The sequence below is a fragment of the Lepisosteus oculatus genome, chromosome 10 (genome assembly GCF_040954835.1).
Source record: "Lepisosteus oculatus isolate fLepOcu1 chromosome 10, fLepOcu1.hap2, whole genome shotgun sequence".
NCBI lineage: Eukaryota > Metazoa > Chordata > Actinopteri > Semionotiformes > Lepisosteidae > Lepisosteus > Lepisosteus oculatus.
In genome coordinates, this window is record NC_090705.1 from 9,177,528 (window position 1) to 9,204,638 (window position 27,111).

At 41.3% G+C, this 27,111-nt stretch overlaps 1 protein-coding gene and 1 long non-coding RNA gene across 3 annotated transcripts; both read right to left on the reverse strand.

Annotated features, from left to right (window-relative positions):
• Nucleotides 1-6,142: 6,142 nt before the first annotated feature.
• id4 (inhibitor of DNA binding 4) lies at nucleotides 6,143-8,891 on the reverse strand. The gene is made up of 3 exons (XM_006635970.3): nucleotides 8,280-8,891; nucleotides 7,617-7,678; nucleotides 6,143-7,128 (listed from the first exon to the last, which is right to left on the reverse strand). The coding sequence occupies exons 1-2, from the start codon at nucleotides 8,634-8,636 to the stop codon at nucleotides 7,631-7,633; spliced, it is 405 nt and encodes a 134-aa protein (XP_006636033.1). The 5' UTR covers nucleotides 8,637-8,891; the 3' UTR covers nucleotides 6,143-7,128; nucleotides 7,617-7,630.
• Nucleotides 8,892-13,671: 4,780 nt separating this feature from the next.
• On the reverse strand, nucleotides 13,672-24,645 carry LOC107078708 (uncharacterized). Of its 2 annotated transcripts, XR_001479674.2 has the most exons (5): nucleotides 23,663-24,645; nucleotides 22,617-22,862; nucleotides 21,931-22,088; nucleotides 18,465-20,238; nucleotides 13,673-13,941 (listed from the first exon to the last, which is right to left on the reverse strand). It is a non-coding gene; the product is annotated as an uncharacterized lncRNA (long non-coding RNA). The 2 variants fall into 2 exon arrangements; XR_001479673.2 differs by having other exon boundaries at nucleotides 13,672-13,941; nucleotides 21,931-22,862.
• Nucleotides 24,646-27,111: the final 2,466 nt, after the last annotated feature.

Sequence of the window (27,111 nt, forward strand, 5' to 3'; positions counted from 1 at the left end):
TATACATGTACTGTATAAATCTATTTTTCCTCTATTTTCCTTAAATATGTACTGAGAAGAATAAAAACTGCCATAAATAAGAGAAACGAACACAATTATTTTACAATTGCATTGATTTATTCTCTAAGTTAATATTGAACACTAGAGACGACCTGAAAAGGTTTAAATTTACCTGTGTACTTCAGAATATATATTTTAAACTCAATGAATGTTTAGATGATTATTTTAGAAAAAAAGAATTGACAAATCATTTCAGTCGGACCAGTCTGGAGCTGGTTTAACGACTGATTGTTTGGAGCGTTAGGTTCTTTGTGTACTGAACCTTCAAATGTTTTGTTCATGGTGTTGCAGCAAACACACCTGTTGTGTTGCCACACACACCTGTTCAAACAATATCGCCTTACAGCAGCATGCCCATTCTTTAGGTATAATAACATAATTTAGCAGACATTTTTCAAGACAGTGGTTATAGAAAAGGTGTTTAACTACTCTCCAATCGAAACTGCTTACATACATCCTTGTAAAACAGGATGTTTCTAATGTTCACAACCTGGAAACAGCAGCAGTGCAAAAACAAATTCCTCAAACCTCAAACATAGAGTAAAGGACAGGTGCACACAGTTGAGAGAAGGGTGCAATGCTGAACAATTAACTTCTGAGAATCCAAACAGAAAAGGCAGATTGTAATAACGGTAAACTTGTAATACGAACATCAATATTATATAGATGAAAATATAGACACATTGAACCATTTTTCAATGTGTTTCATTACTTTACAATAATATGTGTTTCTATTCTCTTCAAAATGCTTTCAAAATGATCTTGTTTATTAAGTGTCAACATCTGAAATATTCCAAAACACCTGCTATAATCCCCTGAAAAAGAAAAGCTGATTTAAATCTACCTATTTGTGTGCTTGTCCCCCTGTGTTTCTTAAAGAAAAAGAATTCTTACTGTAAATTGAACATTAGACCTGAAGATACTATTTCTAGTATCCGACAGCCAGGGAATGTTAATGAGCATGCAATTTCAAAATCAACTGTAAGGCAGAAGATGGAAAGAAATCTCTCAGATTCTCTCTTAAGGTATTATTTCAGATCACACTGTGTATTGTTGCGATCAGTGTGGTGTGTCACTTCATAGAGTTAAGATGCTGCCAAGACCATTTTAGTGTTTAGTTTTTTTTTTGTCGAGCAGTTGAAACAGATAATAAAGTGAAAGAAAGGTCACTTGTGTCTGAACCCTTGTAAAAAATGAACAATCTTACAAATACTGACACCTTTAATAATTCAGTTTCCCCTTTGCTTCAGTTCTTATGCGCTTATCTCAATAGCAGGCAGTTGCGGCTTTATTTTATTGACATGGCTGACTGACACTTTTATCCAAAGTGACTGACGTTTGCACCCATTTACGTGATTCATGCCAAGTACAGGAGTGTCTCATCTGGGTGCTGAATCCACAACCTTCCAGTTCCAAATCCTGTGCCCTCATCACTGAATTCCAGAACACAGGGATGATGATGGAAAGGAGATTTTGCCCATCAAGGCCTGTGATTTCTCAAAGAGCTGTGAAGATCACAGATCATTCGGAGGAGATGTAAAACCGAGGTCCTGACTCTCTGTGGTCATTCAAAATCCCAGGGCGTTTCTCGAAAAGAGTAGTGGTGTAACCCTGGCGTCCTGGCCAAATTTCCCATTGCCCCTTACCAATCGTGGCCTCCTAATAACCCCCATCTCTGAATGGGCTTCATTACTCTGCTCTCCTCCCCACTGATAGCTGATGTGTGGTGAGCGTTCTGGCGCACTATGGCTGCCGTCGCATCATCCAGGTGGGGGTTCACACTGGTGGTGGTGGAGGGGATCCCCATTACCTGTAAAGCGCTTTGAGTGGAGTGTCCAGAAAATCGCTATATAAGTGTAGGCAATTATTATTATTATTATTATTATTATTAAATAAAAAGGCAGCTATTCTACAAAGATTTTATACTTTGCTCTTAATTTGTGATACGTGTTTGTAAAAGTAGCAAGTGATCAATCAAGACAGAGACATGGAGAACAGTATTTGTTTCCTTAAACATAAATTGGGGGATTAGGGCAGGCTTTTTTGCACTGGAGGGACATACTTTCAAGTGGCCCTGGTATACAGTATATGTACAGTAACTACAGTATGTCAGCTGCCACACTTTCTCAGGTCAGTTGTTATCACTGTAGTGTATATTGATATATGATATATTTTGACAGCATGTTAATAATTCATTCTTCTTCCTGGACGTACAGTTCTACAACTAATGAATCCATTAGGGGGCACAATTGGGAGAGAAATATTCTGAAAATACAGAGCTTTTTCTTTTTCTCTAAAATGGTTTGTGGATTTTCTTTTTCACCCTTGGCTTCAGAAGTGTTTTCCCCCTCATGATGAAGTTGAAATTGCTCATTCTTCCTCAGACGTGTGCTCCACGATGTGTGTAAAAGAACTTCTAACATTGTATGAATGCCGCACTTTCCTGCGATAGCACTAGCAATGCCTTCAGAACCATAAATTACGAATAAATACAGTACGTTTCAGTCTAATGTACTGGGAAAAGAATCCATACCAGCCTCACAGTTCATGCTGGTTTCTGTAGAGTTAAGGAGACTACAGACCACATGCCTCCTGCCCTAGAAGAGACACTGGTCCATCACAGCAATCACCCCCCAGCAATACTGGTGCCTACTTGTACAGCTGGATGGACTGGAGCAACTGGGGTACAGGTACTGTAAGTATTCAAGGGGCAACAACAGCATCTGCAGCAGAGGCTCGAACCTACAACCTGTCAGTCATGAGTCCAACAGCTTACCCACTTCACTACAGAAACCCCCCAAAAATGGTAAGTAGACACACAAATGGAGGTGTCTCAGTGGGGGGGTTTACCTAGGATTGCTTTGTGTCCCTGGATCACATAATTATTTTTCACCGGGAGGAGTTAACCACCACATGATTTTTTAATACAGGAAGTACTGCCCCCCATCCCTTCACCCAGTGATCTTCTGCTTAAATGATTCTTAGTTCCAGTGCAGTTTGAGTGTTGTTGATCTGAATGTATTGCATTAATAATAGTCATCGTTGTAGCGTAATACAACAATGACTATTTTGTCTTTTAATTACAATCCAGACTTTTTACAGTTTTGTATGGTAATTAAGAGCGAGCTTAGTTGTTGCTAACATTTGTTTTACTTTGAGAAAGCAGCAGTTAGGTAAGACAGGCAGGTGTTTGTTTGTAAATTCTATAGGTATTGTTTCTAAAAAGCACTGTCAACAATAAAATTTTAAACTACTTACTATTAGCTAAGATACGTATAAAATGTGTAGCTCAGAAGCCCCAGGTTCCTGCACGTTATCTTAATTTTGAGAATTGTGTTCATTTTTTTATTACAAAATGGTGCACGTTTTTTCCTCTGTTCTAAAATGCTAAAATAACTGCTGCAGACGTATTTAATTTTCAACATACCACGCAAGTTACTTCTTCTGCTTCCAGAATTACTTTATATGTCTTCTATGTTTATTAATTATGCCATAAGACCACATCAGAAATAAGAAGTGTTTTGCCTTTTATTTCATGCCATAATTTTGACTTAATATTTCGATATTCAATCTTTCAGTTTTAAATTGTTGCATTGCTAAAAGAAAATTATTTCATTTTTTGGGGAGTATTTGTATGCATTTTATCATTAATTATTGTATTTTATTTATTTTTTTCTTGAAGGAACTCCATACAATTTAATACATTTTCTTCAGTAAACAAAAGAATAATAATATGAAATCAAATATGTTTACAGTAGCAGGGAATGGAGTATATACAGTAAAATGTCCCAATGTAATCTTAAAAAAACAGACTTTAAGGTGGTACATTTTAAAGCAAACTTACAATATTATGAATATTTGTTTCAGTTGGCATTTATTATATAGACTTCTTTTCCAAAAGTTTTAAGTATAAGTTGTGCTTCATGGAAAATAAGATCCTGTAAATCAGAGGTGAAAACCCATTAAATTTAAATGCTTAAAATCTTTAGAAGCAGAATTTTGAGTACCTTTTCAATTTTGCAGAAGATTTGTTAAGATATACAGTAGTACTACATTTGTACACCCTATTATTTTCTTAGGACTTTGTGAAAGAGCAATGCTTTGTGCCAATATTAAAAATACCATCTATTATATTTTTACCATTACCAGCAAAATAAGGCTAAAATACTACTAAGAAGTTAAAGAATGAAGGTGAATCACTATTTCAACAGAATATAAATCTCTAGAACTGCTGTTCCTCCTTTATCTCTTGTAATGACAGCAACGATAACCAACGTATGAATGACATTACTTTTGACATTTTATGGTATAAGAAATATTGGCTTTTAATTACTGAAGCTGTGTAGGCATTATTTGGCTACAGTCCTTTGTAAAACAAAGTAGAACATACTGAAGGTATTTGTTGACCCAGTGATCCAATACTTTATATTCTGATGATGGGGTGATTCATTTCTGCTCCATCCTGTATCTTGGGCATTTTAAATGCTGTAATGTAAAGCTGACTAAATCCTATATTGAGTCTTTATGAGAACGCACAGTATGTGGCTCTTGAACTGCTCTTGCTAACTTTTTGATAACAGAAAAGATAACAGATGAAAGACAGTGTATCAAATTGTTGGAGCTGAATATTTTTTTTTTAGATTTCTCTGCATGCAGCTCTCACGTCACATCATCATTTATTTGCTTCCATTCTGCTGATGTATGAATGCGTTTTTGAGACCAATTCATGGACAGTGAAGCAAGCAGATATTTAACTGTTTCCAAGTGCAGGAAACGGCACTTCTCATCGCCCTGTCAGAAACTCCTCTGCTTTACACGCACATTTTTCACATAATGTCCAGTCCCTTCCAACTAATTCCTCCACAGTCCTTTAACAGTTCAAATTTGAGTTCAGTGCAATTAAGTTTGCATTTATTTGAAAAAGCATATACTTGTACATTTACTGCATCGCATTTTCCTGTAGTGTTTTCAGTCTGCTGGTCTGTTGTAAAATGAGGCAGCAGTGTAAAGCAGAGCTATGTAAGCTAAATTACTGTGGCCATATAATCTACACAGTATCTTACATTTTCTACCCTCTGGTAGGACACTGTGGGTGTTTTTTTTTTAACAAGATACTTTACTGGTTGTTAGTTTGGATAAAAGCATCACCTAATTTAATAATACTTAGTAGTAGATAAGCCTAATACTTCCATAGACAACCTATTTTAGTTATAATTTAAAACAACTAAGCACAGCCCATCCTTCAAAGTGGATACCTTTCAATGGAGTACCATCTAGTCCTTCGGTTAACACTGTGCTTGTAAAATACCATCCCATGACACTGCACCCATCCTCCACACGTGAGCCAGTGGTGAAGTCTTCAGCCAGTGTGCCTCATTTTCATAAGTGGCATGTCATTTGCCAAACCGCTTTGTACCATACAGTGTGGCGGGAAGCCGGAGCCTACCCAGCAAGCAACGCGCGCGGGGCAAGGTACACCCTGGACAGGACGCCAGTCCATCGCAGGGCCAGTGCAAGCCAATCACACATGGGGACAATTTGGAGACCACGGTAAAGGCAGAGGGGGGAAATTTAGCCCGGACACCGGGATACCTCCCTACTCTTATTGAGAAATGCCCTGCGATCTTTAATGACCACTGAGAATCAGGACCTCGGTTTAACGTCTCATCCGAAAGACAGTTTTCATAAGTGTAAAGAGGGAAATGAAATTCAAGCATAGCTTTTACGTTTGAGAGATGCCTCAGCTGAAGTGGCAGGTCTGTTAATGTCATTTTAAATGTCCTTTCTTATTCGCAAACGTTCTGCAAAGACACACGGCCAAAAAAAAAAACACTAATCCTCAATGAAATATCTATTGCAGCTTTAATTTACGACCAAAGCACCAAACAGAAGCAGGTGAAAATACTGCAGCTCAACTTATCGGTGTTAGGCAATGATAACTATTTTAAATTGCATTCCTAGCATCTCGAAGGATTTTAAAAGCATCCAGTTAAATAGACAGAAGGATGCAACACATGAGCCAGGATTCCCAAAACTTGTTTAGGCTCCTCCACATTCTGAAGGGATGAACACACCCTGCGAATGCATGCCACAAGATTTTATTTCAGCAGTGAACATCTGTTACAAACTCTCAAAACCTTATCGTCAGATTTTTTAGAAACATTGCCATTTTTTTTTCCTTCAAAGAATACAATTACTTTGTTTTACAAAATCTTGAGATGTGGCACCATTTAAAGACCTATACAAAATCCAGCCAGAATCAACCATGCACTGATTTCCATCCTGAAAGTCTCTTATTTTAAGCAAAATAATCTGGAAAGTCATTTTTTTGCATGCAGACGAGTTTATCAAGTGTTAAAAAAAAAGATGCTGGAACATCAATTATATATTTTAAACAAAAAGGAAAAACTGGCATGGTTTTTACAGACTTTATTAGCAAAACATAATGGATTCATCCACCAAACATAAAAATGAAAACACCATATTTACAAAACAAAAGAGTTTTAATAAAAATATCTTATAATTACAATAGTCTATTTAAGCATATAGATATTTTCTTTCACATACATTTATAGAACATCTCTCTTTCTCTATATATATGTACAATATTAATTGTCATAAATCGTTATACCTCTTAACAATATTGAACAGTTTCTAGCAGGGCAAAAAAGTTATCCCTGGTCCAACGTGTATCATCTATTTTAAACAATAGATGTCAATACATTTACAATTCTTTTACAGTTTAGTAAAGCTTTAAAATCTGCTTTTAGTAAATTAAAAAAATGCCGTTGTTCTAAAACAGTGTTCGTATTTATATAATGCTGTAAACCAAACAATTCCACCGCGTCTCTTTTACTCAGAAATCAGAGCAATTATTTGAAGTTCTAGGATAATTTCTCGGAAAAACGGTGGGATAGGGGAAGCAGTTCATTTCGCTGTCGTAATTAAGTTTTGTTTTGGCTGTTGTTGTTTTTTTTCCTGTTTCCGTAGCGTTTAGCAATCCCCTCTGATTCTGGCTCCAGATTCTCTCTCGGACTGTTTCTGAGTTTGGATGGGCCTTCCGCACACCTGTGGGAGAGGAATGAATAGAGGGGAGGTTTGTATGAACCGCGGTGATCCAGACTGACTGGCGCCACCAAGAAAACAGAGGGCATGGTTGATCAACAACCCAAAACAAACCAGGTCAAACAACAACCACGGCTTTTTGGGCTTGGGCAAACGTACAAAACGCAGCTGCAGGTAACGAGACTCTGCTAACCCACTGCTTCAGAGATCCCGTTTTAACCCTCCGTTTGCTCCGGTTGATGGCTACACCGGAGACAGTTCTTGCGCAAAGTTGCAGCTGTGGCCAAGTTAATGCCAACAAATGGAATCGTACTTCATTTAGTCTTACTTGCTGCAGTTGTTTCACTAACGCCGCTCACTCGCCTATTCAAATTGGACAAGGTTCCGCTACCCACGAAAACGGTTCATTTTGCGCTTTTTAGTCAGATGCGTTTTAACCGAGTCCAAGTGCGTAATGCATTTGTTTCAAAGGAGAAACTAAATCTACTCACCTTTTCGCCGTATTTCAACGACACAGAATAGTGTCCTCTTGCTTTTTGAGAATGGCTCTTGCCTGAAACAAATCAAATCTTGAATTAAGACTTAACATAAACAATTTGGCGTACGCATTTTAATAAGAATTATAACTATCGTTTTTAATAAAAAAAAATAATACGTATGTCTAGAAAGGTCTGTGCATGAGTCAACACTCGCATTCCCACAAAGCAAAAAGAACGTGCAAATGTTTGACAAAATTGACAATTTCATTTTTGCTGTTTTGTTTTGGTCACTTTAAATGTCCAACTCGCTACTCTCTCGACAAATGCAGTTAGGTGCTGCACCATCCCGTATCCAGAATGCTTCATAATGATCGTAAATGAAAATAAACAAATCGAGATAATTTGAAACAAAACATGCGAAATGTGGCTCAGACAAACTAGATCTTACATGTCCAATTAACAGACGGGTTAACGGGAAAGGCAGCAGAATTTCAGTTACTCCAGCAGCAAGAATATACTATGCCTCTGCGGGGCAAAATGTGCTTTTTTTTCTTGCCTTCAGGGACTGGTTTAGGACACCAGGCTGGCGTTCTTGGGACCTGCTCGAGCCGGGCACGCACCGCCCGTCCCCGGCTTGCCAGGCGCCGGGCGCAGCGCTGCTTTGGGGATGCTTACCTGCTCAGTGTTGAGAGCAGTCAGGGGTGTCCTGGCGGAGGCCGGTGGGCACCTTCCGTGCTGCTGCCTCAACAGAGCCGGGTGCGTCTCCAGGGCGAACTGCAGGTCCAATATATAGTCTATCACATGCTGCAGGATCTCCACTTTGCTGACTTTCTTGCCCTGCGGTATGGTCGGCACTAGCCGCTTCAGCCTGGTGTAACAGTCGTTCATGTCATACTGCAGGCAAAAGAGCTCCTCTTCTTCCATTTTGCACCGGGCGATGTTCAGGCTATGGTCCGACAGACAGTGGAAAGCGATGTCACCGCAACCGGAGGAGGAATCCTTCTGAGAGCGGACTGGAGTAACAGCTTTCATTGTTATTTTTAAAAACAAACAAACAAACAAACAAACAACACTGTACCGCTTGGCTTGTGGAGGGGAGCGGAGCTCTGCTTACAACAAGACGGTTATGTCTTTTAAAAAAAAAACCTCTCGGTGTTAAAGGTTACTTCAATGGACTTGAACGTCTTTGGCTGTTCAGATACAAAAACAAAATGTTCAAGAGAGCGCAGTTCCCGTCTCTAATGCTATTCCCTGACCTGAGAGCTCACCGCTCTCCACTAGGCAGAGCGTTAAGTATCTTTAGAAAACGAATACAATCCGTACATTTATACAGGAGAGGGGAGGCGCTACCGGCGGCGGGTTGACAGCTGTGGGCGAAACGCCGGTCAATCAGGAGGCTCGCTGGTGCCCGTGATCAGAGCGCTCGGGCCTATAGAGGCGCTGCCCGCACACTGCGGTGGGTCTCCGGCTGAAGTCGCTCGTACGCGAAGGGCAGCGGCGCTGCTAGTTGCTGCGGGTAGGTGTGAGTGGGAACCCGGGCGGGTTGGGGGAAAAAAATGCAATCGTTGTGAAGGGAAATAGGGAAGGAGGCAGCTGGAACTTCGGGAAACGGGAATCAAGGTCGCGTCATGCCCACAGAAAACCACTGCATAGCTAAGTAGCGCTGCTGTGAGATTTTTTTTTTTGTTTTAAAATGAGCCGGACGTGTAAAAATAAAAGAGCAGAAAAACTCCAGACATGCCCACACACCGCACCAACTGCTCAAAACCATCTGGGCTGGGAAGGAGACAACACAATTTTTGTGTAAAAAACAGCAAAGGGCGTCTTGGTTCAAGCCAATACGTATTGTACCCCAGCCACTGGCGCTGTTAGTATCGATGTTGTTAATGCGTATTGTGTGAAACAGCTCAAGAGCACAATGCCGTCCGATTGCACTGTATTTTACATCTAAAATGAGGAAACCTCTAGTGTGTGAAATCCTATTTTTGCTGTAAATCTGTTGAAATTATATACACAAAACATTAAAAATATGCTCCCATCGAAAATCTAAATAATGCGTGTCTTAATACTGAAAACCACCGCCAATTTAAATAAGAGGAAGAATGTTTATTATTTGCTTGGTGTCTGCGACTTTCAAAATTATTATTTTAAACATGTCTTAATTTCTTGAATACATAATGTACTTTGGTTCTCTTCTGTAGAACCGAGTGTACATTATTTGCAGTAACATGCATCCGTTCCAGTTGAGAAGATTATTTATTGAGAGAAATCGCATACCTGAGAGATAACGTTTCAGGTCTATTAATACCAATCCTATGCATAATTTATTTTCATTTTAAGGTATTATTCCAGACTATCCGTTGACCACTGTCTTTCTCCTATACCTTATCCACATTTAAAATGCCAGAGGAGATTATATATATATAATGCTGCCCCTTTTAAATATTTTAACAGGGTCTAGAGTTTTATTGCTTCTTCATCTCTTGAGGTTATAAAACATTTCCATCACGGCCTAAACGGACAGACGAATCACGATATATAAAACCTTGTGTTCCTTTAATTTCTGGCGAGTGTAAACCATGTTTTTTTTTTACAAAACCAATGCGCAATCTACAAAAACAATATCTCGTCATTGTAAGCATTCGCAGGTAAAAAAATGTGGAATGAGCACAAGCGAACACATCTGAGTAGGGGGACTAAATACAATGTTGTATATGTATCGACAGTCCGTATGCGGATACGTTTCAGTCTAAAAGTGCTTCTAATGATTTCGTATCGATCAGAGGTCCTTTGGGGATCCTTACCGAAAGTGTCCCAGAGATCATAACAGCAGATGTTATTATCGCGATGGCGATTTCGGTGGTCATTTCAGTTCGCAATACAGTAACAAGGCCGATCCCGATCCCAGTCCCTCCCGGGCGGACACACAAAACGCACAAGTTTATCGGCTAGAACTTGTGTGTGTGTGTAAACGTTAAAAATACATAGCCAGTGCCACTAGGACAGAAGCCTACGGCTCGCCGACGTGTTAGTGATTTTAAGACGGCTCGTTTCAAAGCCGACAAAGTAACAGTGTCTGTTTTCTCTTTCGCCCCCTTCCTTTCCCGGCGGGTTCTCATGCCTTCAGCCAGCGGTGTGTATCGCTGTGTGTTTTTTTACACATTCCGGCGTTACCCCCGCTTGCTGCGGGAGCTCGGTCCCCGCACTGACAGCTGATTCATTGGCTCCTCACCCCAGACTGCCTGGCGCCAGCCCCGTGACGTCACCCATTCACGCCGATCCCCTGCCGGCGTCGCCAGGCAGGTTGCCAAGGCGATGCGGACGCCAAAGCCACAGATCCCTTCCAGCTCCGCAGACTGGGGGAGCAGCCCGTGAGAGAGCGCTGCCTTCCCCTCCCTGGCTTCTGGTTGGCAGTACAGTATCATTCACTGTCTCCAGCCAACACCTGCAGAATTACCTGATCTGTTAGTCTCGGGGTGGCTGGCAGTTGGAAAACCCTGAAGCTCTGCAGGTGCAAAACGCCCTCAGTTGGCGCTCAGGATGTTAAACATGCTACATTAATCTGTGAGCGTAAGGATTCATGGCAGACTCTACGGGTCTATGCAGAAGTCTTGAAGCACCACTTTTGTCGTCCAGATACTTGTGTTTGTAATTTTGTAATTTTCTTTGACGTGGGTACAAACAAAATTGAGAAGAGGCCTTTGAACGTACCAGCAAAACTACAGTCTCTATTATTCTATTATCAGCAGCCATATCACCCTGCAACTCACAACTGGCAGCCCCACTGAAGCTCAGCAGGTGTGAGCCTGATCAGGACCTGGATGGGAGACCTCCTGGGAAAAACTAAGGCTGCGGCTGGAAGAGGTGTTAGTGGGGCCAGCAGGGGGCGCTCACCCTGCGGTCCATGTGGGTCCTAGTGCCCCAGTATAGTGATGGGGACACTATACTGTAAAAAGGCGCCTTCCTTGGGATGAAATGTAAAACCAAGGTCCTGACTCTCTGTGGTCATTAAAAATCCCAGGGTGTTTCTCGAAAAGAGTAGGGGTATAACCCTGGCGTCCTGGCCAAATTTCCCATTGGCCCTTACCAATCATGGCCTCCTAATAATCCCCCTCTATGAATTGGCTTCATTACTCTGCTCTCCTCCCCACTGATAGCTGATGTGTGGTGAGCGTTCTGGCGCACTATGGGTGCCGTCGCATCATCCAGGTGATGCTGCACACTGGTGGTGGTGGAGGGGAGTCCCCATTACCTGTAAAAGCACTTTGAGTGGAGTCCAGAAAAGCGCTATATAAGTGTAAGCAATTATTATTATCAGTAAGTGTTAGGGTAACATTTTTTAATCCAAACTAGGAACAGGAACTTTCCCAACACACCTCTTTCTTTCGGTGTCTAAAAGCAAAACCAAAAACAGGTACTGTTTTTCTAATAATAAGTACTTCATCACCCTTTTGTACAATAATTTTCTCTGCTGGAGAATTTTCCCTTCTCAATTGCAGAAGTTCCTCCGTTTCAGCAGCCTGGCTGCACGGAGCTCAGCCCGAGCTGTGGAGAGTCGTGTCATCCACTGAGGCAAGGAGGAGACAGCAGTTCAGATGTGGAATTAAATCCAGGCGTCCACAGTGCCATGATGTCTTTAATGACCAAGCAATCAGGACCCTGGCTCGATGTCTTAATCGAAAGGATGGCACATCCTACAGCACGGTGGCCGCCACTCACCGTACCGGAGCATTGGGATTTTGGAAATTAGGACCAAAGCGTGCTGCGCCCCCTACTGGCCTTGCACAGCTAAGGTCGGGGGTTTAAAGGTGGTCCCTGTGGCTGAACCTCTTGTTATAATAATAATAATTGCTTACACTTATATAGCGCTTTTCTGGACACTCCACTCAAAGCGCTTTACAGGTAAAGGGGTCTCCCCTCCACCACCACCAATGTGCAGCATCCACCTGGATGATGCGACGGCAGCCATAGTGCGCCAGAACGCTCACCACACATCAGCTATTAGTGGGGAGGAGAGCAGAGAGTAATGAAGCCAATTCATAGATGGGGATTATTAGGAGGCCATGATTGGTTAAGGCCAATGGGAAATTTGGCCAGGACGCCGGGGTAACACCCCTACTCTTTTCGAGAAACGCCCTGGGATTTTTAACGACCACAGAGAGTCAGGACCTCGGTTTTACGTCTCATCCGAAGGACGGCACCTTTTTACAGTATAGTGTCCCCATCACTATACTGGGGCATTAGGACCCACGTGGACCACAGGGTGAGCGCCCCCTGCTGGCCCCACTAACACCTCTTCCAGCAGCAACCTTAGTTTTTCCCAGGAGGTCTCCCATCCAGGTACTGACCAGGCTCACACCTGCTTAGCTTCAGTGGGTTGCCAGTTGTGAGTTGCAGGGTGATATGGCTGCTGGCTATCCATCTTGACATTACTTACAGGCCAAATGTGAATTATCTGGAATCTGAAATATTACTGCAATTGCAAACACCCCGGACAAGCACCGGTGGTTTTAAGGAAAACGTCAATAAAGTACAATGTTATCGTTCTTACCGCAGTGTTGCATTCTAGCGGGGCAGAATGTGTACCGCAGAGGAGAAGCCGGACGATCGGTATCTTCCATAGTGTGAGAAAGACACGCGTGAGTATTGCGGGGAAACACATTCCACCTACAAATCATGCAAAGGTCTGAGCTTTACGTAACTGCTTTTCTGGCTTCGATTTCAGCAAAGGTCCAGAATGCGTTTCCTTTCCGGTAAATATTTTCCCTGGTGCGGGTTCAGAGTTTGAAATCCGGATTCTGAGGTGTCGTGAGTTGCCGCGTCATGACTCCTGACTGGCGCAAAGCACGAGTCACAGACGCGCAGCGTGCTGCTGCCAGCAATGGCCACACATGCGACTAGCCTGTGGCTTTCACAGTAGAGCCTGCGTAAATCACGATCAGCACTCTGCATTTACTTACAGGGCCTTGCAGAAGTATTCAGAACCTTCTAATGGATTCCTACAGTATGCGTAAGCGATATCTTTTAAAAATTAACCAATGTGAGGAATAATAATTATTAGTAATGAGTTACATAAACTCCTGTGCTGTTATTATATAGAAAGCAGATCCATGCTTTTCCTAACTGCTTTATCCAATAAGCAAGCAACAGGCGCAAGGCAGGCTATACAGTACCTTGGGCAGGAGGACGCCAGTTTGTCACAGGGCACACACACGCACGCACGCCCGCACCAGGGCCAGTTTTCCCAGGAGCCATTCAACCTTCCAGTATTGAGTAGATAGTTGCGTCAGAATGCTTACTGTAGGTTGCATAGTAACAGGTAAAGGATCATTCCATGCTGAAAGGTAAAGAAAAGAAACATTATGTTTCGGATGTGGAGCCTTCATCAGGTGTGAGGGAGAGAAGGAAAGTAGCAGAAAAAGAAGGGGTGGGACACAGGGAGAACATGGGCAGAGATCAGGTGAGAATGAGCTCTCCAGTATGTCCTTGGACTGCGAGATAAAATTCACACAGACCCAGAGAGAACATGCAAACTCCACACAGAAGACACCACTGAAATTGAACCCAACTCTGCAAGGCAGCAATGCTAAAACAAATGCATTACCTCTTAAAACCAGTGACACCAACTTTTTAAAGTGCCTGTTTTATCACTGCAAAGGATCCCATTACCCATTTTCTCACTTACATACATAATCTTGGATCTGAAAACGTTACAAAAGTAACTTTCTGCAATGCACGCGGTAGTATAGCAGATGCTGGTTGAAAACTCTGGGGCTTGAGAGTTATGCTGGTGCACGGAAATAGCAACGAAGACCCTACAATGAGAAAGATATTTACTATTATTGACAGAGTCCTTTTTGCCTGCATTTCATTCTCAGTTACCAGGCTCCACTTGAGGGCTCTTCAGCTGGCTTCCAGCCCTAATCTTTCTCAGAGAACAGGAGCTGCCTTTCTCCCAGGCTCTTGAAAGAGTAGTTCATATCATCTGCATTTTTTAGTAATTCTGAAAGCCCTATAACGTTTTCTGTGTGGGTCTCTATCGTCATTTCTGCTTAGATAAATATTTTCTTGCTGAGTATTCCAGCAAAAACAACAAATGAAAGGACGTCTATAGAGGTATTGCTCTAGAGAGAGGCGTGTTGGTGCAGTGGTTTGCATTACTGCCTGACAGCACTGGAGACCTGCCTCCAATTGTGGACCTGAGGTGCTATCTGAGGGGAGTTTGCACGTTCTTCCCAAGTTTGTGTGGGTTTTCTCTGGATATTATAGGATATTCCAGCTTTCTTCAACAGTGCAAAGAAATAGTGGCAGGTTTATTGGCTTCTGAGGAAATTTGCCCTTGTGTGAGTGTGTTTGTGGCTGTGTGCAAAAGATTGGTGTCTTATCCAGGGTGTATCCTGCCTTGCGCCTGTTGCTTGCTGGGATAGTCTCCCACGACCCTGGATTGGATGACATGGTTAGAAAATGGATTCTGCAGAACCTATTGCCTCTGCAAAAGTTAATTTTCCTGTCAAATAAGTTGAACACAAACAATAACAGAATCACAGGGGACAAATGACAAAAAAGAACAAGACAAACACACGAAATCAAACCTTTAATGTATCCAAAAAACATCCTACCAGAGCATGTGGACTTCGCTTCTTATAATAGTTTTTCCTCTAATGTAGCATCTTCACCTGTACTTTTCAACCTGACTAAATAAACCAGGTAGACGAGCAAGGACCAGAAATTATAAATTAGCTCTGGGTTAAGTGAACTTTCTACTAACATGGACAGCTTTCAAACAGGGAGAGGACTGTGCTCATTTTTTCACTGGGAAGAAATGGTGCCTTGTGTTTGCCAGATGGTACCAAGTCAGTGCCCACTGGGTGAAGAGCTGGAGGTGGGTGCCGACTCAGCTGGTTAGATTAAAGGCTCTATTACTGTAACAGTTCTAGCCAGTGACTTAATGTGCTGCACGGAGCTCCATAGCTGCTGTGCTCTGTTGCTGAACAGATTACTTTTATACTCCAGTTAGCGCTCACAGTCTCCGTTTCCCAAACGCGTTTGTAAAAATATTGAAGTGAAAGCAAAGAAGGAAATAACATCTCCAACATAAACAGCAATCCTGTGAAAGCAGGCTTGTGAAGCCCACAAGCCCACAGCAGAATAGAACCACACAGAATCTTGAAAACATCAAATTGATCAAATCCAGTTCGAAATAGGATATTTAAATGGAAACATGGACTTTAAGCAGCACATTCCAATACAGCTACCTGAGACTTTAGGTTTCACTGGATTATTTTTTACAGTATGTTCAGTAGAAAGCTTCTGCACTACAGTGAAAGCAAAAGCAATGTTTCTCAATCTCCATGACTCTATTTCACCCTGCCGTTCTCCCCATGGGTATTTTCCCTCGGGCATTATTTTCATGTGGGTTGCTGAAAACGGGGAGGAAAACAACTTTCATTAGCATAGTGTGCAGGCCTTGGCTTTGGCGAGGAAGAATCCATTAAACATCCATTTCTGCTCACAGATACCCTGCTGTGCAGTATCTGTTGCGTTTTACCTGGATACAAATGAAACATCAAATCTAAAGGCTGAAGCAGAACAAAATGACCATACTGGGCTCAGGCCCTCTATAAACAAAGGCCTTAGGAGGCCAGAACACACAAAAACTAATTAGGACAGCAAACATATTTTGAACCAGAAACTCTATTAAGTGGAATCTTCTACAGTATACTCTCTAAGCAAAGACAAGCTCTGAAACAGCCCAAAACCAGCCACCAGTGGGAGTCCTGATATATAAGAAACGGACTGAATTAACCCCATGTAAGAATGCGGCTCTCACTTCTCCACTTGGGAATCAAACAATTATCCCAATATGAGCCTGTATACGAACAGTAGAGGCCTCAGTACCAGGTTAGCTGAAACTACTATCCCTACTACAGCTGGGCTGCTACAAATATCACATTAGATAAAGCAGTTTTAAACCGTTGTCAACAATTATGAGTGAGTAACTACGCTTGGAATATGTGAACACATAGCCGGTCAGTGGGATCCACTCAGCGCTGCGAAGGGAGAGCCTGTGACATTGTAGGGAGAGATTACAGCAGGGTGGCTCCCCCTTTCCATCTGTGTCTTCCGTAGGCAAAACAAATCAGAGCCATGCAAAATAAGGGCAAGGCCAGCTGGCAAGAAGAGCCAGGAGCTCGTTTTTCACAGAAATCTCATCCTTTTCTCTGGCCAGTTGAGGCCGTTGTAAGGGTCACCCCTGACAGCCAACATCACGGTGAGAAAACTGCTGAATTCTGGGGGGACGCCAAGGTCAAATACTTTAATAATACTATTATATATGTTCTCCTCATCACAGCACACCTATACACAGCGCCTGCTCCACAAGGCCACATCGGTGTCTTCCTTAGCTATTAACACTGTCCGAGTTAGAGCTGTGATACCCCATGTTGTGAGAATTGGCGTGGCTGTTCATCAATGAAATGCCCATCAATGAAATGCCCTGTGCCTTTAAAATCTCCTCTTGAGAAGCCTACAGAATGAGGACTCGCTGATTAAGAGTCTGCTTTTGTGTATTTATATCTGTAAGTATGTGTTTTCCAGCTCTCAGCTTTGAATATCTAGACATACATACGGAATATATAGCATCCTATACCTGCTATATATAGGCATTGTGGAACACCTTTCCAGGTTAGGGTGGGAGTAAAGGACACCAGTGGCCTTGTACATACAAGCATCAATGATTTAGGAGTTTGAGTCATATTGGATCTGTTTTCAATAGCAAGGCTAGAGAAAACAGAACTGTCTTACAACTCTTCATTTTGCCATGTTGCTCAGAAAAAGTCACAATTACATGTTGTATAAGGTAGATATGTATTACATAAGAACGGTTACAAATCAGAGGAGGACACTCTGCCATCGTCCATCTCCACTGATTGTCCCTGAAGCAGGTTTGAGTGGGGGTGTGAGGGTTCAGTGTCTATTGTTTCAGCAATCGCTTACTTCAAGCTGAGACTGGCATCCCAGCATGCTGCTGCTGTGCTCCACTGACTGAGAGAACTGAAAAACCTTACATGTGCTGTCTGGTACGTGACGTGCCAAGTGGACTGATTTTAAATTGTTCCAACCTGGGAACAGATACATTTCTACGCCGTAACACCTCCTTTTACTGGAGGTGACAGTTACAGGGCAAACTATGGATCATCAGCTCTGATCTCAGTGGAGCTTCACACTGCTACTGTGACTTGAACCCCAGTCAACAAGTGGCTGTGGATCTAACTCTACATTATCTAGGATGTAGGAACTCAGTGTCAGCTCTTGATAGAGGCTTTTGGCACAGAGAAGCAGCTATTCTCTTAAACATCTACAGTAACACTAACCTTTCTCTGAAACCAGATTCACTGCAGCAGGGTGAGAAAACCGGGAATTTTTCAAGATGTGAAAATGAACTTTGGCAGTAGAAAGTGAAACAAAAAAGTGAAAAAGACCGAACTGAAAATAACAAGGGAGGTGTGTGCAACTTCAGTAAAACTGCACAGCATATTACAGGGTAAAATTCACTCAAATGCAGGGTGTGAAGTTTGCACAATGCTAAAACAAACTGTTTCACCTCTGAAATACAGGAATCAGTTATGCTTACATTTCACAAAATGTCTTGGTGAAAGAAATCAAACTATAATATAGTAGGACATTATAGTAGAGGTAACGTTGAGAATAACAGTTTGGTTAAAGTGCCACTTAAAAATAAAATTAACAGTGACCTCATAGGGAGCTGCGATATGTAGTGAAGATGTAAGGTAGAATATATACAAATTTGATAGTCGTAACATTTGATTTAACAACAAAGACCTGTCAAGGGGTACTGACCTTCTGGGGCTTGACAGCTCAGCTATTACCTACTCAAATGCAGAGCCACCTGTGAGACAGAAATATTTGGGGAATTTCTGCTGGAGAAAAAAATACATCGTTATGCCAGAAGACACAAAACTAATTCCTGTTTCAGTAGTGCAATAGATCCTAATGAATGGTACGGAGGGATTAAATATAAAGGGAGTATTTGTTGTTGCTCGCCTAGCTGAGGGAATGGCAGGCCAGCCATGAGAATAAGACTGCCCCCCCCCCCGCCAATTATTGCGAGGAATAAGCTAGGGAGCTGCTCCAAGGATGTAGATGGGGAGGCGGGTGCAGAAGTGGGGGATGGGAGAGAGATAGACAAAGGCAAGCCCTGGGTGCGAGACTTATATATCTAGGTGAGTGGGAATGTGTGCGATTAGGATCTAACCTTCCTCCTGAATTTTTGTTCAAGCTGTGTACATTGAAAAATGACACATAATACAAACTGACTTCAGAAGAAGTTCATTACATTTCTCCACTGACCTGTCATCGCTTAACATTGTGCTCTGCTCCATTTCCTTCTGTGTTGGATGATCAGAAATGCAAAACATATGCCAACTGTAGCTGGCATTATAGATATGTAGGAGTTTTGTGAATTTACTGGGAAAATTTATTAATTGCAGCAGTAACCATGAGGTGATTCTTTTATGGCTATTCAATCAATCAGCGACACACACATGGATTCAATAAACGAGATACATTTATTAATACACAAATTGTGCATATAAAACATAGCAGTCTGCCTGGATACAGATGGCAGATCTTACTGTGAAGGTTATCAAAGTGCAAGGTATATAATCCCGAAGAGATGCAAAACACAAAGAGATGCAAACAAAGAATATCCTTCAGTACATCATTTGGCTATACTATTTCATTAATCAGTCTCATTAATATAACTTCTACATGAGATACTCAAAGTAAATACATTACTCATATGAATTAAATTGATATCAACTTGTGTTGAGGTAACAACTTGATTGGCAATGTAGAATATTTGGTTTACTTATCCAGATATGGTTTCGTATTTCCCGGCATGGACACCAAAGACCAGCTGGCAGGCTCTGTTGCGGCGTCCAATAGGCGTCATCCTGGCGTCCTCTGGCTGCCGGTCAACCAGTCCTAGTGCAGCTCGGAGTCGGACGAAGGGAGGAATCGTAGTGCAGTCGTCTCTCCCAAGGCCCTACCTTGAGGGTGACCGCGGGTCCGAGCAAGTCACTCTTTAGGGGGAAGAAACTTTGTTTGCTTCCGGTGTAGTGCTACTGCCGAATAAAAACGTATTCAGATTGTCGACCAAAGTCCAAAAGTATACTTCGGTGATCAAGCGAAGCGTCCACGTTGGCGGCTAGCAATTTGAATTCATACGTACGGGCATTTCCCAGCCTGACACTTTGCTGAAACAAGGTTCCAGTCCCTGTACAGACAACACTGGCCGTCACGTGATTGTCTCGAAGGGTGTGAAAATGGCAAGAGAAGCAAAGTCTGGAGCTTTGCAGTGTCCTTTAAACCGGAACCAAGACGGATGATGATTGGTTGAGAGTTTGGCGGGCATTTGAGACCCTCGTGGGGTTACCACGCCCTGCAGGTTCCTGATTGGTTGATCAAGGGTAGAGATGAGTAACAATGACCTCTGACATCTAGGGCTGCAGTCCAGATGTTCCCTGGAATTCCATGCACAGATAGGCGCCAGGAATGGCCATTGATCATGATAGCCTGGCATGGCTGGGCGCACCACATTTGGGAGCTGCTCCTTATCGGAGAGAAAACACTTTAAATCAGAAACTGCATGAATAGCTTCTCTGTAGCTACACCACAGAGATGAGAAAGAGAGATGGGGTCTCATTTCTCTCCTCCATTTCTTTATTTTTTTTACATATTTATTATAATAAATTTACAAAAATACTTTGCAGTTCTTCTTGCTCTTTTTGGGTGGTTCTTTTTGAAAGATTTAAATTCTAATTTTATGGACAACTACTTAATATAGCTTATGAGCAGTATATGATTCTGTTGGAAAATCTGACATTGAAGATTTTCTTTACAACAATACTAGCTTGGAGTCTGCTCTGAGAATTACTATTGGATGATCTGTTATTAAATAAGAAACGTATTAAGAATCACAGTAGGGCTTGTTTATACAAAAAACAATGAAAAATAACCAAAATGGAAAAATTAGATATATTACCCAAATATAAAAAGCTAGAACATAAAATGATCGAGGCAATCACAGAAATATTGTATTTTTGCTTCTATAAACTGAAATTTGAATGTTTGGAAACAAAAATACAAAAAGATTTGTATTAGTCAGTAATGGATTGAAGGGGGCGAACTTATTGCTCATGACATGCCAGGAAACTGTTGGCTTTAAGCAACCCATGAAACAGTGTTTATATTCATATCAGAAATAAAAACATCTGAAAAACGAATTAGAAATTGGAGAACAGTATGCAGGGGAATCCCTTGCAGATCAGTATGAGAAACTGTGCTTTTTATGTTCTATGTCCATGAAATGTGATGATGTATCTATCCAAGTTATTACAGGAATGGAAAACAACTGGAATAAGTAATCTATTTTAAGACAGGCTTTGGTATTTTTAGTTTCTGGACAATAATTGACAGTCACTGAACATTTTGATACTGCAGGGCGAAATAAATCATATATGAAAGATATTTAATGAAGCTTCCCTTTTTAAGTAAGAACACAATAAGGGAGTACTAGGGTAACATGGCTATTTCTGGACATTCAGTAGGGCTCCGATTTATCATTTCGATGATTAGCCAGTGTTTTAAAACGTTTCCAGACCACAGCTTACCCAATGGGGCGCACGCAGAATAATTCTGATGAGGGACAATTGGAACACGTCCTCTGGTGCTATTTCAGCGACTGCCTCAGCAGAATCTGTTGGATATTTTGGTCAGCACTGGAAATAATGTTGACCGAATGGATTGTATAAAAAACTTCAGCAGTGAGCTGAAACAGCAATATGTGGTGAGTTGAGTTTCTATACAAGCAATGGGAGTTTCGGAAAACACTTACAGCTGGTACTTTCAGTTCCCGTTGCATATCATTGACCGTAGCTGGAGTGCTATAGAGTGTTTACCTATGGTTTTGAAATTAGTGTCACGTTTTGGAACTGAAACCCATCATCCATTTGTTCCATCTAAAAGACTTGGATGCTTAAATCATGATTTTTCCCTCCTATTTATTTTATTTGTTACCTGCATAAAAAAAAGTTTGTTTCTACAGTATATAAATTAGTTTCAATCCATTATCTTCACTTTACCGGGAGGGGGGATTTCGTGAGCACAACAAAGGCAATTTAAAAAGCCACCCTTTTCAGGAAGAGAGGCACCACAGCCATTTGGTCATGCAACAGTGTAATTCCCTTACTAACTGGAGTTCATAACAAAACTTTGTGTGGAAACTCCCCCACTCTTCTCCTACCTATCACCCATGGTCACGTCCTTTCCTGTGATTCCTGCTCAGCATCTCTCCACCATCTCCATTGCTGCAGCTCGGTGCTTCACATTACTCAGGGGGGTAGGACACCAGGTGTCACTCCTTCAGCCAGCCTCAGCACATTTAAGGGTTGGTCTGAACTCCTGAAACAAACGTCCCCAGGTGAGGGGAAAGGTTGCAAACAATTCCGACAGACATGCTCTGTGTAATGACAGCATTTTGAGGTCAGTATCATTCTTTAGCATGGTCAGTAATCAGTGGGACGCTTGTGCCTTGGGGAAATATAAAATAGCAAAATAGCTTATTCACAAAAGCATTTATATGAGGTACTAAGAACCAAAAAAGTGTCTATTTGAAGTAGTATTCTATGAAATGATTTCAAAGTAATTAATAAAATATTTGATTTTTCTTATTTGTTAGTCACAACAAAATGCATCTTTCATGTATTGACAGAAGATGCTAGCCTGTGTTTACAGAGCCCACTGCAGTATACTGTAATAATTGCAAGCATGGTAAGAAAAACCTCTACATGCAACCTAATATTTCCGGGGTTTTTTTGGGTGTGGAGCAGGTACAATTGTGCCAGAATCTGACATCAGAGAAATAAACACATAAGTGTAGAAAGGAACCAGACTGTCAACATGTAAAGCCATTATCTTGTGTAACTTAACCAAAAATACTGGCGGCTGTCCTTTTTCTGGTCACCCAGCATGGACACATCCAACATTTGCATTGAACCCACATGTGAGCTCTCATAGTTTTGATAGCAGGATAAGCTACCACGGGCTGGAGAGCATACTGTATTTTGCCATCACTGATGGTTTTCTGGAGTTATGCAGCCATTATTCAAATGCCAGGAACGTTCTGCACACTTGTCACTCTGCCAGTGTACATGCCTGAGGCGCATTGGGGTGTGCCTGGGAGAAACACGAAATACAAAATAGGCTTATCAATAGATGTGCCAATCAAACACTAAACAGAAGCTTCAGTAAACAGAGACACTTCCTGTCCAGTTATGGAAAAAGGCACTCGAGCTGTTAACGATGAATCCCTGTTACTTAGCATTTAACATGTGTTTAATTATTCCAATTGTTAATTAATTAATGAGCAATTATAGTCATTCATCATTTGTACAACTTCACCTCCTTCCAAAACATCTGGTGAATTACCAAAGCAGGTGAGTGAAATTATAAATATAGCTTCTAGATGAGTATTATTCATTAATAAACATATTGCATTCTTTAAGGATTACTGTGCTTAAGCTGAAATAACATCATGTGAAAAGCACAGAAACTAATAAAATAACACTTTACCACGCTCATGACCCTCATAAAAATATTCTTATACCTTGGGAATAAGTTTAACTTTCCCACTGTTTTTTTTCCTTCTTTTGTTTCTTTTTTTGGTTAAAATCTTAAAGTTTGTCTCCTTTTTTAATGAAAAACAGAGAGATAGAAATTTTGGAAGTTTACAAAAATCATCCCCAGGCTTCTTTTTTTTTTAACAACTGGAATGTGGAAATTCTCAGTGAGACCCAAACCCTTTGAAAAGATGTTCCCATAGTGTTTTTTTCCCTTTCTTTTATCCAGGATCTTCCCTGGAACTTGTCCCAGCAAGGAAGGGAGCAGGGTGGATAATTTACCCCATGCTCTCAGCACCACGATAAACATGTTCCCAGTGCTACATTAAAAGAATTAATTGCTCAAAATGATCTCACCATCTGTTAGTAGAGCCCCATACCTACAGGCTGGTGGCATGCGGTGGCCTATTCAGGAATCAATAAGCAGGGCTGGAGACATGCTCTCCCACATTGCCGGCTGAAAAGGGGAGGGGAACACAAAGCTGGCCATCTGCTCTCCGTCTTTCTTCTGAGCGACCCCAACACAGTCCACCTCGCTCTGATCTGACTCCAATTCCGCTGGAATGCGGTCGGTCCGAGGGCCTCTCAGCCCGGTGAAAGTGAGTCAATAGGAGATCCCTTATTGTCCACCCCCACCTCACCCCCCCGTGGCTGAAAGAAAGAAAATCGGCACTTGAACATTCATAACACACCAGTGCCCGCCAGCTTGGTGTGGCATGAAACACACACACACACACACACACACACACACACACACACACACACACACTGTACCGCCCGGGTTGTTGATGTTTGTGAAGGAATGCCGTTCCGGGAAGGAGACAGAAGCACTTGTAGGAATGTGTTTAAGATTATAAAGGATCAATACTATGAGGATTTGAGTCATTTGGAGCTTTGCTTGATTTCTGGCTATCATTTCTTCCTCATCTCTTCCCTTGGACACTTTTCAAGCATTTTCATCCTGCCTCCAAAAATGTCACTGTCACTTTTTCTAACACGCCCAGCATGAAACTGGTTAATTACACCTTTGTTTATCCAGTGTTGATGGTTCTCAATAAAACTGTGCCTTTAATAATTGTCACTTTAGATTAGAAACATGAAATGAGGGATGCTAATGCGAATCGATAATAATCACATTGTGAATCTACGGTAAGTGTGTGAGTTTAAATGGAGCCCACATTCTGTGGGCTTGAAAAAGAGACAGACTGAAGGCACTTCTTGCTCCTGGGAAAATGTAACAGGTGTGTTTCTGGCTCAGTAGGACATAAGCCTCAAAGGAACCACTCTGACATTCCTATAGAAGCTCACCGTGAAAAAGGAGAGAGCAAACTAATGACTTCATTACCATCTCAATTATGGCAAGGAGCACAAAAAAGCTTGCCCTTTGTTTAACTTGTTAGGGAAAAAGAAGTTTACTCAAAGATGGTGTCCATACATTAATGACATGCTCTCACGAACCAATCTGTGTTTCAGCTTTATCATTCAAGTGGACCAAATGAAAGAAGGGAAACTTTATAATCTGGCATTGGTGAGTTTAGATTTGATGGTTATATACTGTAATGAGCACCAATGCACAGAGCTTGCGACAAATGCAGAAATCTGATTTTCAGACATGTTCAAGAATATTTAATGCTTCAATGCAATTGCCCTTCATTGGAAATAACCTACGTTACTGCATGATATTTATATGTTGATTGATTTCCCATGTATACTCTGTAAAGTACATACAGTCAAAGTCAGCCACTTCACTAATCCAAATCATACAGACACTAAAGTAACACTTAAACAAATTATGATTGAATTAGAACTTACATTTTGCCTAAGACAGACTTTAGACAATCTGAAAATGAAGCCTTGTCACTTTAGGAATCCAACAGCTGTAAAAAGCTACCATTTCACCACTGAGCTGTATTTTTTGTCACATTTATCTTAAATTTCGAAATCTCAAAACAAAAATTCAATATTTTTCTTTCACTGTTTTTCTTTCTTTGTTGGAACACGGCTGGCAAAAATATGAATTTCTGGAACATGGTGAAATGTTATGACTGAGGCGTTTGAAATCGTATTTATGCTTTACAAATAAGGACCTGGATTTAAGGGCATTTTGCAAAGAGCTGTTACTTCCTTTACTTCCTGCTGCTGTTCACCGTGCCTACATCTGCAAAGGCCTACTGTTTTTTTTTCATTTTATAAGTGCTCTTATAGAAAGACTGCTGCCTTTCTAAACTTTTCTCTCTCAACAGCATTCTCTGGTCTGTTTGCTGTAGAGGGAAACATAGCCAGCACAGATGGTTGAGTACCAAAGGCAAGGGACATTTTCTCATGCCTTTAAAAAGAGACCTTTCTTTCTTGGCTAATATTTAGCTCCTTCAAATGCAAATGGAGAGGTTTTGCTCCAAGGTTAGCATAACAATTATGGGAAAGCTTTAGATCTGAAACGTTTGTTTACACGATGAAAGGAGTCTGCATCCCAGCAGCTCTGGAGCTTGGGCTGTTTACCACCTAGCTTCGTATGAACTGCAAGTCAATGAGAGGCACAAAGACACGCAGTTTATATAATTAGAAGCAATTAATTTTATTGGTAATGCCTTTCCTTTTTCACTCCACTCACAAATTTGAACCACTGCCGCTATATCTGAGGAGAAAGTTAACTGTCTTATTAAAACCATGTTTTCAATATGAAATACAACTTTTTTTTTCGATTGACAAAAGTAATCTGTAAAAGTAAACTGTGTTTTGATTCATTTTTCTATTAACTAGCAGTTTTGGTGTGTTACAAATCAACTAAAATGTTGCTCTTACCAACTATAAATGCACGTAAAAGACCAAGGGCAGCACACCTTTGCAACGTCTTTGATTGCGTAGATCATACTGATACAATTTGCTCAAAAAAACAAATTTGTCTTTGCTCCTCCGATACAGGAGGTGATATTGAGTGTCCCGCAAGGCTCTGTTCTTGGTCCAGTTCTTGCTAGTATCTTTGTGTTACCATTGGGTCAGATTCTTTGTCGGTATGGCATCTGTCATCATTTCTAAGCTAATGACACCTATATTCATGCCCAGACAATGCCTGAAATGAATCAAGCACTATCCACCTTGCGACACTACATCTGATGCACAGACCATAAAAGGGGACACAAGAAAATGCTTTTGCATCTCATCTTAAATAACTATTGACTATTGATGGTCCTATAATCAATCCAAATGCTCACGTGATAAATATTACAGCCATTTTTGACCCAAGCCTTGCATTTGAATCTCATGCTCTCAGGATTGTGAACATGTCTTGTCTTCATCTTCAAAATTATCTGCTCGTTTGTTTATATCTGATATAGAAAGGTTCATGTGTGCTTTTCCATTTTTCTTTTCCATGGCTGAGTATTATAATTCAGTGCGTGCTGGTCGCAGCACGTTCAGAACTCAGCTGCCTGGATTTTAATCAAACTAAAAGGTGTGAGCATATATCATCTGTCTTAGCTGTTCCTTGCACTGCCTCCTTGTGGATTTCAGAATACAATTTGTTATACGGCTGCTCTCCTTAAAAGGTTTTAACTGTTTGACTCCTGAGTACATCTGTGAACTGTTATCTCTTTAGACACCTTTGCATTGATTGCACTCTTAAGCTTCCGGTTTCCAATACTAGGCTGTAACCCTGGGAGACCTGTTCAATTGCTCCAAGAATGATCTCCTAGGCTACATCAGATTTTACAAGTCAGTCAGCATTTTCAAATCTGGTCTTTAAACTCATGCCCTTTTTCATAGCTTTTAATTGTTGAATTTGCTATTGTCATTTGTGTATACCTGTC